This window comes from Heloderma suspectum, chromosome 2, assembly GCF_057233095.1.
Source record: "Heloderma suspectum isolate Gila_16-S chromosome 2, 16-S_ref, whole genome shotgun sequence".
NCBI classification, from domain to species: Eukaryota; Metazoa; Chordata; class Lepidosauria; order Squamata; family Helodermatidae; genus Heloderma; species Heloderma suspectum.
The window spans coordinates 277,979,573-277,992,365 of record NC_139459.1 but is presented as its reverse complement, the minus strand read 5'-3'; the positions used below and the strand labels follow the sequence as shown (position 1 = coordinate 277,992,365).

The following is a 12,793-nucleotide window of genomic DNA, read 5'->3' as shown; positions in this document are numbered from 1 at the left end:
ATACTGTAAATTTCCATATCTTTATTTGTACAGTTTACAACTTGAAATCAGGTGGCTTGGGCATGACCAGCTTTGCATGGGACTGAGCTGAAAATCCTACCTCACACTTCCCTTACCCTGTTCTAATGCAGGAAGAGAAGCCATCTCAGGGGGCATTCCTAGTGTAAGATTATACTCACTTCTCATCACTGGACTCAGAAAAAGGCCTCAACAAGATTCTCTCTTATCATCACGACCAATTCCTTACCCTGCCTCCCCCACAAAAAAAAGAGAGAAGAGAGTGTCCTCTGTTCTGGGATATGTATGGCTCCATTTCTTGCTGCACTGGCTTAACTGGCTTAGGCCAAACTCTTAGGACTGATTGTAGAGCAGCTTCAGCTTGCAAGTTACTTGTTGGAAACTATGCTATGGTTGTTGATGCCAGGAATGTTAGAAACAACACTACAGTGAAAAGAGAAAGCAACAGCCATGGAGACAGAAATGTCAGGCAGAATTTTATTCCAGGCATTGCCAGGCAGAGCTTCCATTTCAGGGCTCATCACTTTGGCCAGAATCTTCAAATCCAGAACTGGGGCACCAAGCAACAACAGAACAGAGGGATCAAAAGTACCCCTAGCCCCACTCATGGAGAAACTGGCCCAAGCCCAGATGACACTGCCCCATGGCTTTTTGGGAGGCTGAACCCAACTGGCTTGGCCTTCACTGAGCTTTTGCATCATTGGCCAATGGAGCGGATGCTGATGCTTCAGTTTCTTACCCATTCTGAAGCAAAACACAGGAAGATCTCTCTCAGTCACTTGCAATACAAGGCGCACACAACCAATTTACAACTGGAGCTTCAAAACCAGGCACAGCATGAGGACATGCCAGATGGACAGAAAACAACTCCCAACAGGACAGGCTCATGCTGAGGTGGGTTTGCTGTCAACCTTCTTAGCACAACAGGCCAAGTCTCAAGCTGTGCTGGGACAAAGCCCCAACCCCAGTAAGAATCCAGGGTGTGATGGAACAGTCCTCTACATATTCTTCATTAGTTTTCCCCATCAGACCTTATCAAGAGTGATCACAGCTCCCAATCATGGCCATTCACATTCCACAATAACAAACCTTCCTTCCTGACAGGCAGTGCCAAGGTGGGCACAAAGCAGGACACAACAGGAGAACATCCTGCCGTCCAAGACAGCAGTGGTAGGGTGGCAACAACCTAGCTGGACAGACAAAAGGCCAAATGTCATGCTGGGATTCCATTCCATGGGTAGCAGCAGCCTACAAAATCCTGTATGTTATGATAGAGGATGCTTCTGGGTCAGCTTAACAGGCCCATCAGCTTTGCCACTTCCTCCACCAAATCCTATGGTCCATGCTGCAGTGTGGTTCCTTTGCCCCTCTGCAATCCCAGCACAGGGCCTCTCTCTCTCACATACTGTTCAGATCTTAGAGGACTCAACTCTTTGAATCCAAGGAGACTCTGAGTTGATACCTCTGGGCTCAGCTTGGAACTGCCGGAATTCACTCAGCTGCCTCTCCAGAGCCTGGTTCCGGTGGTACATCTCCATATAGCTGGCCTGAATCTCCCGCTGATAGCGCAGGACTTTCTCCTTCTCCTCTTGCCAGGTTTTTCGCTCCTGCTCAAAGGTTGCAGCTTGCAACTGGGCCTGACGCCTCTCCCGCAGCAGTTCTGCCCATAGCCATTCGGCCCCCTCTGCATTCTCCCCCTGCATTCCCCGACACTTAGAGTCATCCGTTTCACAACCCAAGAAGTCCTGGCAAGCTTGCATGGGGGAGTCCCTTGGAGGAACAGGGGAGCCATGCTCTGCCAAGGGTTGGAAAGAGTCTTCCAGCTGTGCCAGTTGTGAGTCCTTGGCTTGCAGCTCTGTTCGGGCCTCCCGCAGCTGTGTTTTCAAACTGAAGATTTCACCCAGTTTCTGGGCCATCTCCTCCTGGGCATCTCGGAGTTGCTGCTTGAGCAATGAAATCTCTGCAGTCTTCTGACAGACCTGTCAAAACAGGACATTAGGATAAGAACAGGGGAGAAGAATGGACATGGAGAATCAGCGAGCCGCTGGAGCCTGTGCAGTGCAGCAGAACACAGGGAGAGAGGTTGGAATATTGTCATGGCCACTGTGGAGTCAATGAAGCAACAATGAGAACCCCAAAGGGGAGGGGAGATAGTGGGCTGGCTCAGAGGGGATTGTGAAGGTATAGGGGAAGGCTTTGCAGCTGAAACCTAGTTCCACAGCTGGGCAGGTTACAAGCAGTAGCAGCAGTAACCTTGCCAGCTACCTAGTGAGTGTTTCTCTGCTTCACAAAGACATCTGGGAGTTTGCTATAATTGGCAGCCTGCTTCTACGGATGGGTCTGCATGGGCATCAGGAGAACCATGTATGCAGTTAGGAGCAACCAAGAGCCAGGATCACAATGGGGAAAGACTCGCATGAGGGCACTGCTCTGTTGCACACACTTTTCCCACTCACCTCCCACTTGGTCTCCTCCAGTTTGGGACTCAGGCGCTCTGCCTGTTGCTGCTGCAGCCTCAGCTCCTCACATTGGCTCTGCTGCAGATCCAGCTCTTCTTGCAGCCGCTTCTTCTCCTGCTGTGCTTTGTAGAGCTGCAGCTGAAGTGCCCGCTGGCTGCGTTGGGCCTGTTGCATCACCTGCTGCAGCTTGGCCACATACATCTGCTTCAGTTCATCCAGCTCATCCATCCACAAACGCTGTTTGTCCTCAAACATCTGCCAGAAAGAGAGAAGATTATGGAGGGGACTCATTCCAGCTCTAGAGGTGGCAGGTCAAATTCAACTGGCAAATCAAGGAAGTTTCTCAAAAAGAGATCTCTCTCAGCCCGTAAAGCTCACGGCTTTTATGTAAGGCAAATTCACCTCCCTCAGGAGAGGGCTGTAGAGCAGGGGTGGGCAGAAATTAGATCTCTAGACATTTTGTACTTCAGCTCCCAGCATTCCTGACCATTGGCCATGCTGGGAGGGGCTTCTGGGAGTTGACTCCCAAACATCTGGAGATCTACCTACTGCCCACCCCTGCTGTAGAGTATCATCCTTTGAAGGCCCCAGGTGCAATCTGTGGCATCTCCAGATTAAGCAGCCAGGTAGCAGGGCTTGGAAAGGTCTTTGCTGGAGATTCTGCTGCCAGTCTGCTTAGACGAGATTGCAATTAAAGGGCTACTAGCATGCCTCAGAATAAAGCAGCTCCTTATACCCAACCTTATGAATACATAAGCTTGATTAACATGCATAAAGTTCTGGGGAAGGAGGAGATTTCCCATATTCATTGTATGTAAACTGCCCAGCAGTTTAAGGATGGCAGAACAAAACAGAGCCCAGTGATATCAGAACTGCCAACTCAGTCTCCAGGAGCCCAGTTCACATGCTCCAGTGTATTTCATGCTCTGATTCGTGAGAAAGAGAAGGCACAGATGGGTAGCAACATGAACTCTGTATATATTACAGTCCAGTTATCTGGGCAGTTCCGTCTTTCACTCTGTTGTACTCCCCTCATCCACAAAAAAGGAGAGGACTTTTTAAAAACGGGAGAGAGAGGTTGGTAAGCGGCCCTCACCTAACTGCCTAAGATAGAGAACAGAATTGCTTCTAGACAAGACATGAAAGCTTTAGCCAAAACATTAGCCCTTTTTACTTTTTTGTTGTTCAGTCGTTAAGTCGTGTCCGACTCTTGGTGACCCCATGGACCATAGCATGCCAGGCCTTCCTGTCCTCCGCTCTCTCCTGGAGTGTGCTCAAGTCCATGTTCATTGCATAGGTGATGCTATCTAGCCATCTCATCCTCTGTTTTACTTTTTAGGTCACACTAATTACTAGCATAACATAGGCAAACAAAATACATAGAAAACTTTTGTGAGCTAGTAATTTTTGTGAATACGTTTGCAAAGTTATTTTAAAACCTGCCCTGCCTGCATAAAGATTTGGTCATTGTCTATCGCTGCAGGGAATCCAGCAGCATCCCTGAAACTGGTGCTAAGACGAGGGAGCATGCCTCAGCACAAGTTCTCAACTATATAGTCTGCTCCACAGAGGAGATCTTTCATCGTCAACACAATTTTCAACGTAGTGCCTTTCTGTAAGGAAAAGAATCACCACTACAACACACTTCCTCCTCCTCCTCAACAAACAAGCTTCCGCAAATGGGGGGGTCACATGCATCTCCTCCTATGTAAGTATTTTTCTTTTCTATGACTCGTATCATGAATTTAATACCTAATTAGGAATGGGCAAGTAACTAGTAAGCTGGCTTGAGAAATAGATCAGTGACAGGAGATGGTTTGTCATGAGTGTGGAAAGCAGATATGAGAGCCTTGCAAATAAACAGTCTTGCAGAGAAGTAATGAAGTTACTAGCCCACCTGCCCAAATATATCCATGTTATACATTTGTGGCACATTGAAAGCATGAAAGAAATAAAGAAGTCAACCAGCTATCTTCCTTTATATAAAGCAGGGGTACTGTTTCAGTCTAAGGGCCAAATTCCATCTAGGAGAAGTTTTAAGGGGGTTGCATTCCAGTGGTGGGCGGGGCTAAGGCAAAAGGGGCAGAGCCAAAAATACAAACAGTAACTAAGCCTCAGGAGAGGCATTTCAACCTTTTAGAATGGGAGGAAACTGCACAAACCCCAGGAAACCATCATCCAATTGGTTTGGGGGAAAAAGGGGTTGTGGCCAGGGGAAGGGGTTGTGGCTCTCTGGCAAACCGCAGAGGGCCATTCTGGATTCCTGGGAGGGCCAGATTTGGCCCCCGAGCCTGAGGTTCTGCACCCCTGATATAAAGTTTTCCTTGCTTGGTTGCCTTGAAGCAATTCTTATTCACTATGGGTACCAGGGGAGTGGCTATTAGGAAGCCTGAAGAAGGATGACATGATGGAAAACAGTGATGCAAGTCAAGAATGGAGAGCTTGAGGAACTGAGGAAGAAGCAGGCTTCAGAAGGCAAAAATGAAGAAAGGGGAGAGCAGTTTGTAATACTCACTAGACCAAGTGAGCCCTGAGGGAGAGAATTCACCCACCTGTGTGAAGGGGTCATCATTCTCACTCAGGTTTCGCTTCAGCTGGCGGAGCTCCATGCCCTTCTCACTCAGCCGGTCCTCAAGCTGCTTCACCACATCTTCCAAGGAATACGTGGCCTCATACGGAGGTGGCGGCTCCCCAGAGCTCTGCAGCCGGCTCAGGCTCTTGCAGGATAGCGGCGCTTTCTCTACAGCCAAAGGATCCCGTGGCCCCCGAGACGCCCTGTCTAAGGAACCGCCAATGTGGTTGATGTTGCCTATGGAAGCACTGAGCTGGCTTGGAGCAGGTTTGAAACGGGGATTGTAGGTGGGGAAGCTTTGGATGGAGTTGGAGCCCTCGTCAAGGCTGATGGTGTGCAGCAGGTGGCTGCGCAGGGGGCCCCGTTGTGAGGAGCTGCTGGTGCTGCTCTGCGTCAGGAGTGTGTGCAGGCTCCCGTTGCTCTTGGACAGCTTCTGCCCTTTAGCTGACGAGAGCCCCTGCATGGACAAGAGGCTCTTGCCAGCTACCACCTTGAAAGCCGAGGGCCTGATCCGACACTGGAAGGAACACAATAGCCAGGAGCAGTTAGTTACATCAGCCAATGCAGTTAGCCAATATAATTTAGCAATGTAGCTGAGCAGAGCAGGAACAGAAGCAAGTCAGCATGTTCTTGCCATATTTCTTAGAAATGGACATTTACAGAATGACTCACTCCTCTACTCCCTGGCTCAGCTGCTGAAGACAATACAGGCCTTCAAGAAGAAGCAGAGACTGCCAACTTCTTTGGCCAGGGAGGCTGGACACTCCCTGGCCAAGCTACTGTGTATGGGTGGGTGGATGGGTGGGTGGGGAACAGGACTGGACTATTTGCCAGGGATGATCCCACTGTTAGGCTAAACAAATTTGGAAGGCATAAAGAGACAAAATCTCAGAGCAGGCCTTATTAATGCCAAGATGGGTGCCTGATGGTTCTGAAGTGGATCAGGCATTGCTGATGGCCTCCATAGTACAGCTTCTTGCTGCCTGGACCAGCAGCAGCATGAGTGGTGCTGATTCTGGGCCAGATGGGTTGCTGCTCAGCCTTCTCATTGCTGAAGGGAAAGATGCTAGAGCCTCTCTGTCTCCTCTGGCCCTGGGGTCTTTCCTTAATCCACCGCTGGAAAGGCTGAAGGGGGCTATTCAGCTCAGAAGCAGGGAGCAGCTGCATTAACTTGGGTTGCGCTGCTACTTGAGCAGGCACTCAGGAAGTGGCAGAAGCTAAGCTACACTCAGCATGCCTGAGCGTTGCGCCCTCATTCAGAGCCAACCAGCTACCTTCAGCCTTCCCAGTGCTGGCATAGAGAGAGATCCTCAGGGCCTCCACAATAACACAGAGTCCTCTGGGGCATCTCTCCCTTATGCGCCAGGAGGGCTGAGTGGCAGCTGACTTGGAAGTGATGACTCACACACAGCTATTGATCCAAGAGGCATTTTCCGGGCCAGCAGCAACATGCTAGGCGCCACCCCTGAGCTAGCAGATGTTGGAGGCCATGTGTGAGGCTGGGTGTGGCCCAGGGTCTGCCAACCGCTCCAAAGCAACAGGAGCTGATTCAGTCGGTCTGTTATCCATTGCAGACCACGTGACCTCAGTTCCAGGTTCCACTGGGGCCGTTATTGCTCCAACGCAGTTCCAGGACATGCTGCTGACCCAGCATGTCCGCATCACAACTGCTGGGCCATCTATAAAGCTAAATTTTAATGCGATACAAACCCAGAAATACTGCAAAGCTACCGGGCAGCTGATGGGATAGGCCAACGGGGAAATGAAATGGTTTTATGCTAAGAAGCCCCGCAGTAGTTCCACTTCTCATCTCTTCCTGCAAAGAATACTTTATTTTCCTTACTGCTACCACACCCCCATCTCTCTCACCTTGTCAAAGCGACCACGCTCAGGCAAAGAGCTCTTGGAGAAATCTGCCCCCCGATGATTATCCCGGAAGTAGCGCTCAGGGGACTGGTTCTCCCGGTCGCTCTCGTAGTCCCGTTTAAAGCCGCCACCAGATGGCTGGTGCTTCTTCTCAGCCCGAGCATCCCGTTTGCCCCCATGTAAGTAGCCAAAGACTTCACGCTGAGACATTCCTTTCCGGAGCAACCCGTCTGGCTGACGCATCCCTCGCAGACCTCCTGGTGTTGCCGGGGAGAAATCCTGCTTCTCTACGAGGCTGCCCACGCTGCCCATGCTGCAGTCGTTGTCGGGCTTAGAATCCAGAGAGTAAGGCTCGAAGAAATAATGGCCGGGGTCACAGGTCACATGAGAGGCCTGTGCTGTTGCCATGGAGATTTAGAGGCAAGCGGGATTCCAGCACTGCCAAAGGAAGTCACAGATACAGAAAAGTTATTGATATGTTTGTTCCCACCAGTCCCTGGGTGATCAAGCTAAATATCGATCACGTTCTATTCCTGACATTACCATGCTAGGAAGTCCTCTCTTCTGTCTTGGTAGGTGAGATCACTGACAGAAGCCACTGATGTTACAGTGCCCTACAGCTATCTTTGGGGCCCTGCTTTCTGCATCCCTGTTACTGACTTGCTTTAATACTCACCAGGCCAGAGCAGAGTCCAAGTGCAGAAGAGGCCTCACCAGGAAGAACTAACTCCAACAAGGAGCTGAGATCCACCCAGCCCAGCTCCCCACACAGGCCTAAGCTACTGCTGTTCTCTTCCCATGATGAACTGACTCCCAAATCTAGCTCCTCCTCCTGCCTCAGGCAATAGGGTGGGAAACCAACATAAACATAGGCTAGGTGTCCGAGAAGGAGCTCCAAGACTGGCATTACGTGTGCAGCCACCAGTTCTTCTCTAATCAAAGGTAATGCAAGTCATTTCCTCATCCTTAGCCCCAACCCAGCTTTTGAGCTGGTATAGATACAGTGGCAGCTTCCACTATCCCTAGGAACACCATAGGAACAGGGCCAGCCTTAGGGATGGGTGAGTTGGGCACTTGACCACAGCACTGGGCTAAAGGGGCACCCAGCTGAGCTCAATGACTCGAATAGTTTTTTACCTGATTCATGCGTCATCACCAACTATGGGGCAGGGCCATGCAGGGAATGAGTGAGGGCAATGCCTTCTGCCCACTTGCTGCTTCATTTCTGTTTTTGTAAACAACCCAGGAAAGCCACCCATTCCTCAGTTGACATGCGAACCTGGATCTCTGAGATGTTGAAGGGGAAACAACCCAGAGTTTAACCCAACAACAAACCATGGGTTAAAACTCTGGGTTGTTTCCCCCTCAAACACCCAGACTTCCAGGTTCACGTGTCACGACAAACAAGGCAGAAACGGGGTGTTCCTCGGTTGTTTACAAAAAGCAGAAATGAAACAAAAGCAGCAAACAGGCAGGAGGCAGCATGCTCGCTTGCTCACTCCCAACAACACATTGTTTAACCCGTGGGTTCTCATTACATGTGAACTGGGTCAGTGATTGTGCTGTCTGCAGTAAGGTAGGCTGAAAAAAGCAGTACATGTTTTAACCTTCTTTTTTTCAAAGTTGTACAGGATGTTTGGGTACTAACTACAAAAATGAACTTCCATCAATTAGCTTTCAAGTCAGTTCCTTTTTCAACTTCCAGTTTGATGTCATTTGTTCTAGATAAAAAATAAACACTGTAAGCACTGTAAATAATTTAAGAAGAAAGCTGTAAGTTGATGGGAAGGGGGGGGGGGCACTGAAGGCATTCCTTGCCCAGGGCACCATTTATTGTAAAGCTGACCCTGCATAGGAGGCGACGATCACTGAGAGCCCACAGCCTCCTATGGCCAGAGTCATATATAACGCTAGCAGCACATTTTGTGGTTAAATTGGCCAATCAGAATAGGTCACAAGAGTTTGACCTGCCATTCGCAAGAACACGATAAGTAATGGAGCCCCTGCCCAGGATCCAGCCTGGTCTCATACCATCTCGTCAGGCTGCAAGTGATGGTGCAACTACAATTTCCCCCTCCCAAGGAACAAGTCCTTTATTCTCGCTACCAGCTAGTTTTGTGTGCAGTCTGATGTTCAGCTAGGTTTCAGGCTGAAAAGGAAAACATACCAGATTCTGACAACCTTTTTCCCATCTCAGTTCTATTGCCCTGACCTCCAGGCTTCTTGCTGTGTGTGGAATCACCACCTGCCCAAACAGGCCCTCAATCTCATGACTGAGATGTGGTATCTCTATGATTTAGCCCACTGGTTGTAGTTCAAGAATACACTAGCCTGGCCCCAGTCCTGCACTCACATGGCATGTACATGCATGCAGGAAGGTAAGGATTCAATATAGTAATGGAACCAAGGGCTACATTTATGATTCACAGAAAGCACTTTCTCTGCCCTCATTGCTACAACATAATACTGCCAATTTGAAAGGGGCAGGATGCGCTTGTGATTCCCATAGCTCATGAAAGTTCCTATATATGGTCCCCAGGACTAGCCCCAGATAGACGCTGGATCTAAGTGCCTGTGGAGTTCGGGAACAAGCAGATATACGTTGCTATTTAGCTACTGCCTTCCCACTTCCCCATAAGGAAGAACAAACCTCTTTGTCCCTTTTGCTAAAGGCAGGACTCTTACTCCCTAGAGGATGAACAGCAGTTTATAATTTTTTAAAAATTAAACAAAACAAATATATTTAACTGCTTGGTGGGAAGAAAAAAATTAATTTTTCTGGGCAACAACCAAAATAAGTATCTTGGCACCAGTTAATTCTGATGAGGCAGAGTTTCCCTTCAGTAGGTAATGTTGCAAGCAGCTAAACTGGAAACAGATGCTGAGAAGAGAGGAGGGAGCACAAACAGCTGAACCAGAGGAAACAGGAAAGGACATTTGGGTAGTAACACAGACAGGACTGCACCATTTCCTGAGCAGGTGTGAAGGCTTCAGATACTCAGCATTGCTAGGAGGGAGCCTGAAAACCTGGAGTTAATTTCTTCCAAGTGGAAGACAGACATGTCCCCTTCCCCACTTATGGCAGAGCAATTTGGTTTCCAGACACTACAGATTAAGGCCTAGTCTACACATGCAATAAAGTGAGGTGGGACTCCTGATGTGGTCGACTGGACTGGGTCACTTCTGATTGCAGGTGGAGGGTCACACTTCTGAATGCTCCCCAAAGTAAAACAAGAACAAAACTAGAAACTAGTATAGCAAGCAACGAGCTATCCCAGATATGCTAGTTTTCTATATCCAGTTTTTTTTAATGTGGTAGGATATTCAATACCTGCAGCCTGAAACGATGCAGTCCTTAGGTTTCTACCACCTCATTCTGCTGCATATGTAGAGCAGGCCTAAGTCCCTGGTGAACAAGTCCAAGGTACAGGGAATAGCTCCATTCTACTCTTTCATCCCTATGAAGTCAGCCTTTTCCAATATGCACTGGCAACATACACATTAACAGAGTCAAGTGGCATGCTGGGCTCCACCTGTGCCAGTGGCTGGCTAACGCAAAAAGGTATTTTCGGGGTGCTTTAAGGCAAGGACAGCTAAGAAGCTAATCTCAAGGTTGCTAATAAGGGAGGGCCAATTTCCATCATTACCAACTGAGGACTCATTTCCTGAATTGCCGAGGGCAGCAAGACTAGCGCCTCACCATCTCCATTTTGAATGAACTTGCTGCTGCCAAACCTTATGCTCTGGTCCTGCGAGATAATGACCCTAAGCACTGCACAGGCTCATTAGTTATTAGGTAATTAATTAACCCAACATCTCTATAACCCTGGGTCAAAAAAGTGCCCAAGGTAGGCAAGCAAACCAGACAGAGAAAGGCCTTTGCCAACGTGCGCAGGAAACGTAAATAGTCAAACTGGCAATAGACCCAAGGGAGCCAAAATATTTCCTGTAGAAGCCAGTAGGCCAGCTTCAGCCATGTCAAGTGGTCAGGGTCAAGGCAATCCCAAAGGGGAAGGTTTCCATGGCAGCCGCCATCCACACCACTCTTTAAGTCTCCACATATTCTGATAATATAGTCTGTTCCAAGTAGGCCTGTGGCAGAGATCCAGGCCAGCTTTAGCAGGGGGCTGACACAGTTCTTACAGAGGAGTAAGAGGTCTCCACCCTGGATGTACAAACACTGGGTGACAATTCACGTGGCAGCAAAGGTAGGGGTGGTAAGTTAAGCCTCTCATTATCATGATCCTATCCCACCATCACTGGCAGATAGGATGGGGTGTTACTCTACATGCCCCAGAGTGTTGGTGACCCAGATTCCACCGGCTCTTGAAACTTCCCTAGCTTAGAGGGTCACACCCCTTGAGATCCAACACCCTGTGTGTAGTGTAAATCAAAATAATGATAATGACTCTCCTTTAATTGCGCGCTCGCTCTCTCTCTCTCTCTCTCTCTCACACACACACACACACACACCCCTGTCTGACAGCCTCTGGCCCTGTGCTGTCATTACCCCACAAAGGATCCCAGCATCTCCTTCCAAGAGCCAAGTGTGCATCAGGCACCCAGAATGGAGCAAGCCCTCAGAGAAATGAAATCAGCTGCTGGAGCTTGTGCTCATGCTCACTGCTGGCACTCAGCACTGTGTGTGGGAGGTTTGGGAGCGGGGATGGGTCAAATCAAAACAAGCGTTTCAAATCCTCTGTGAAGTTAGGCTCTTTCACAGTGCTGAACCTCTTCAGGTCAGACGTACTTGCATTGTGATACACTGACTCTCTATGGAAGTTCATCCACCCAACCTGTTACACCTCCCAGGATGGAAGCTTGTGCCAGATCTCTGTCTCTTTCTGTAGCATTCAGTCCATAGACTGATGTCCAAAGACTCTCCACTGGTCAGTGTATGTCTCCACCCTTCTCTCTTCTTGCTTTGCTTTATTTCAGTTGCAATTTGCTTTATTTCAGGGATGGGGAATCTCTGTCCCACGGGCTACACGTGGCCCAACAGACCACCTCATCCTGCCTGCAGAACCACAGGCAAGGCCCCTCCCTCTTCCTGAAACCCCACCCCCTCAGAAGGGAGACGGGGCAACAGAAAAAATGAGCTGTGACCTCAGTCGGCGTTGCTCCTCCCTCCCTTTCCCCGATCAGTTTATGTAGTCATATCTGAGCCTTCTTCTTGCTCTTCCTTCTTCCTTTTAGATCAGAGTTCTAAATCAGAGTTACAGCTGGCCTTTGTGTTTTCAGAAATGGAGATCAACCATTGCTGCTTCTCTCTCCCCAAATGTATTGCTAGGTGTAATCAGATGCACTGACTAATTCATTCAATCTGCAACCTCCATTTTAAGACTGGGTGTACCACCTAAACGACAGACCTCAAGCCCACAACATCTGGGCACCTTTTTGGACTTTTCTGTTTCTCTCCACCCCCCACACCATCTGGCCTGATGAAGAGTTCTGGAGAAAATATTATGGAATTTTGGTTGGTCCTAAATATAAAGGTATTGCCCAACTGTGGATTTTGGGGGTTTTCCCTTTTAGTTTCCCTTCAGTCATATCTTGAAGGATATGCCTTATCATATACAATATCACTTTCCTTAGGATATTTGGATTGGACAAATTCACGGAGGAGAAGGCTATGAATGGCTACTAGTCCTGATGGCTATATGCTACCTCCAGTATCAGAGGCAGTATGCCTATGTACACCAGTTTCTGGGGAACATGGGCAGGAGGGGTGCTATTGCACTCATGTCCTGCTTGTGGGTTTCCCATCACCAGCTGGTTGGCCACTGTGTGAACAGAATGCTAGACTAGATGGACCCTTGGTCTGATCCAACAGGGCTCTTCTTATGCTCTCATGCTCTATCCTACTTGATTGGCTCTT

The 12,793-nt window shown here is 48.9% G+C and overlaps 1 protein-coding gene across 2 annotated transcripts in view; it reads right to left on the bottom strand.

Moving 5' to 3' along the window:
* Positions 1-12,793, bottom strand: part of N4BP3 (NEDD4 binding protein 3) — a 30,106-nt gene continuing 17,313 nt past the window's right edge. The window contains exons 2-5 of one of the 2 annotated variants that reach the window (XM_084839453.1): positions 6,919-7,353; positions 5,030-5,566; positions 2,475-2,732; positions 1-1,997 (exon numbers count right to left, since the gene is read on the bottom strand). In XM_084839453.1, the coding sequence (XP_084695579.1) occupies positions 1,428-1,997; positions 2,475-2,732; positions 5,030-5,566; positions 6,919-7,323 (1,770 nt within the window). In that variant the 5' untranslated portion in view covers positions 7,324-7,353 and the 3' untranslated portion in view covers positions 1-1,427. The remainder of the gene's footprint in view (positions 1,998-2,474; positions 2,733-5,029; positions 5,567-6,918; positions 7,354-12,793) is intronic. The other variant, XM_084839454.1, reaches the window with a different exon arrangement.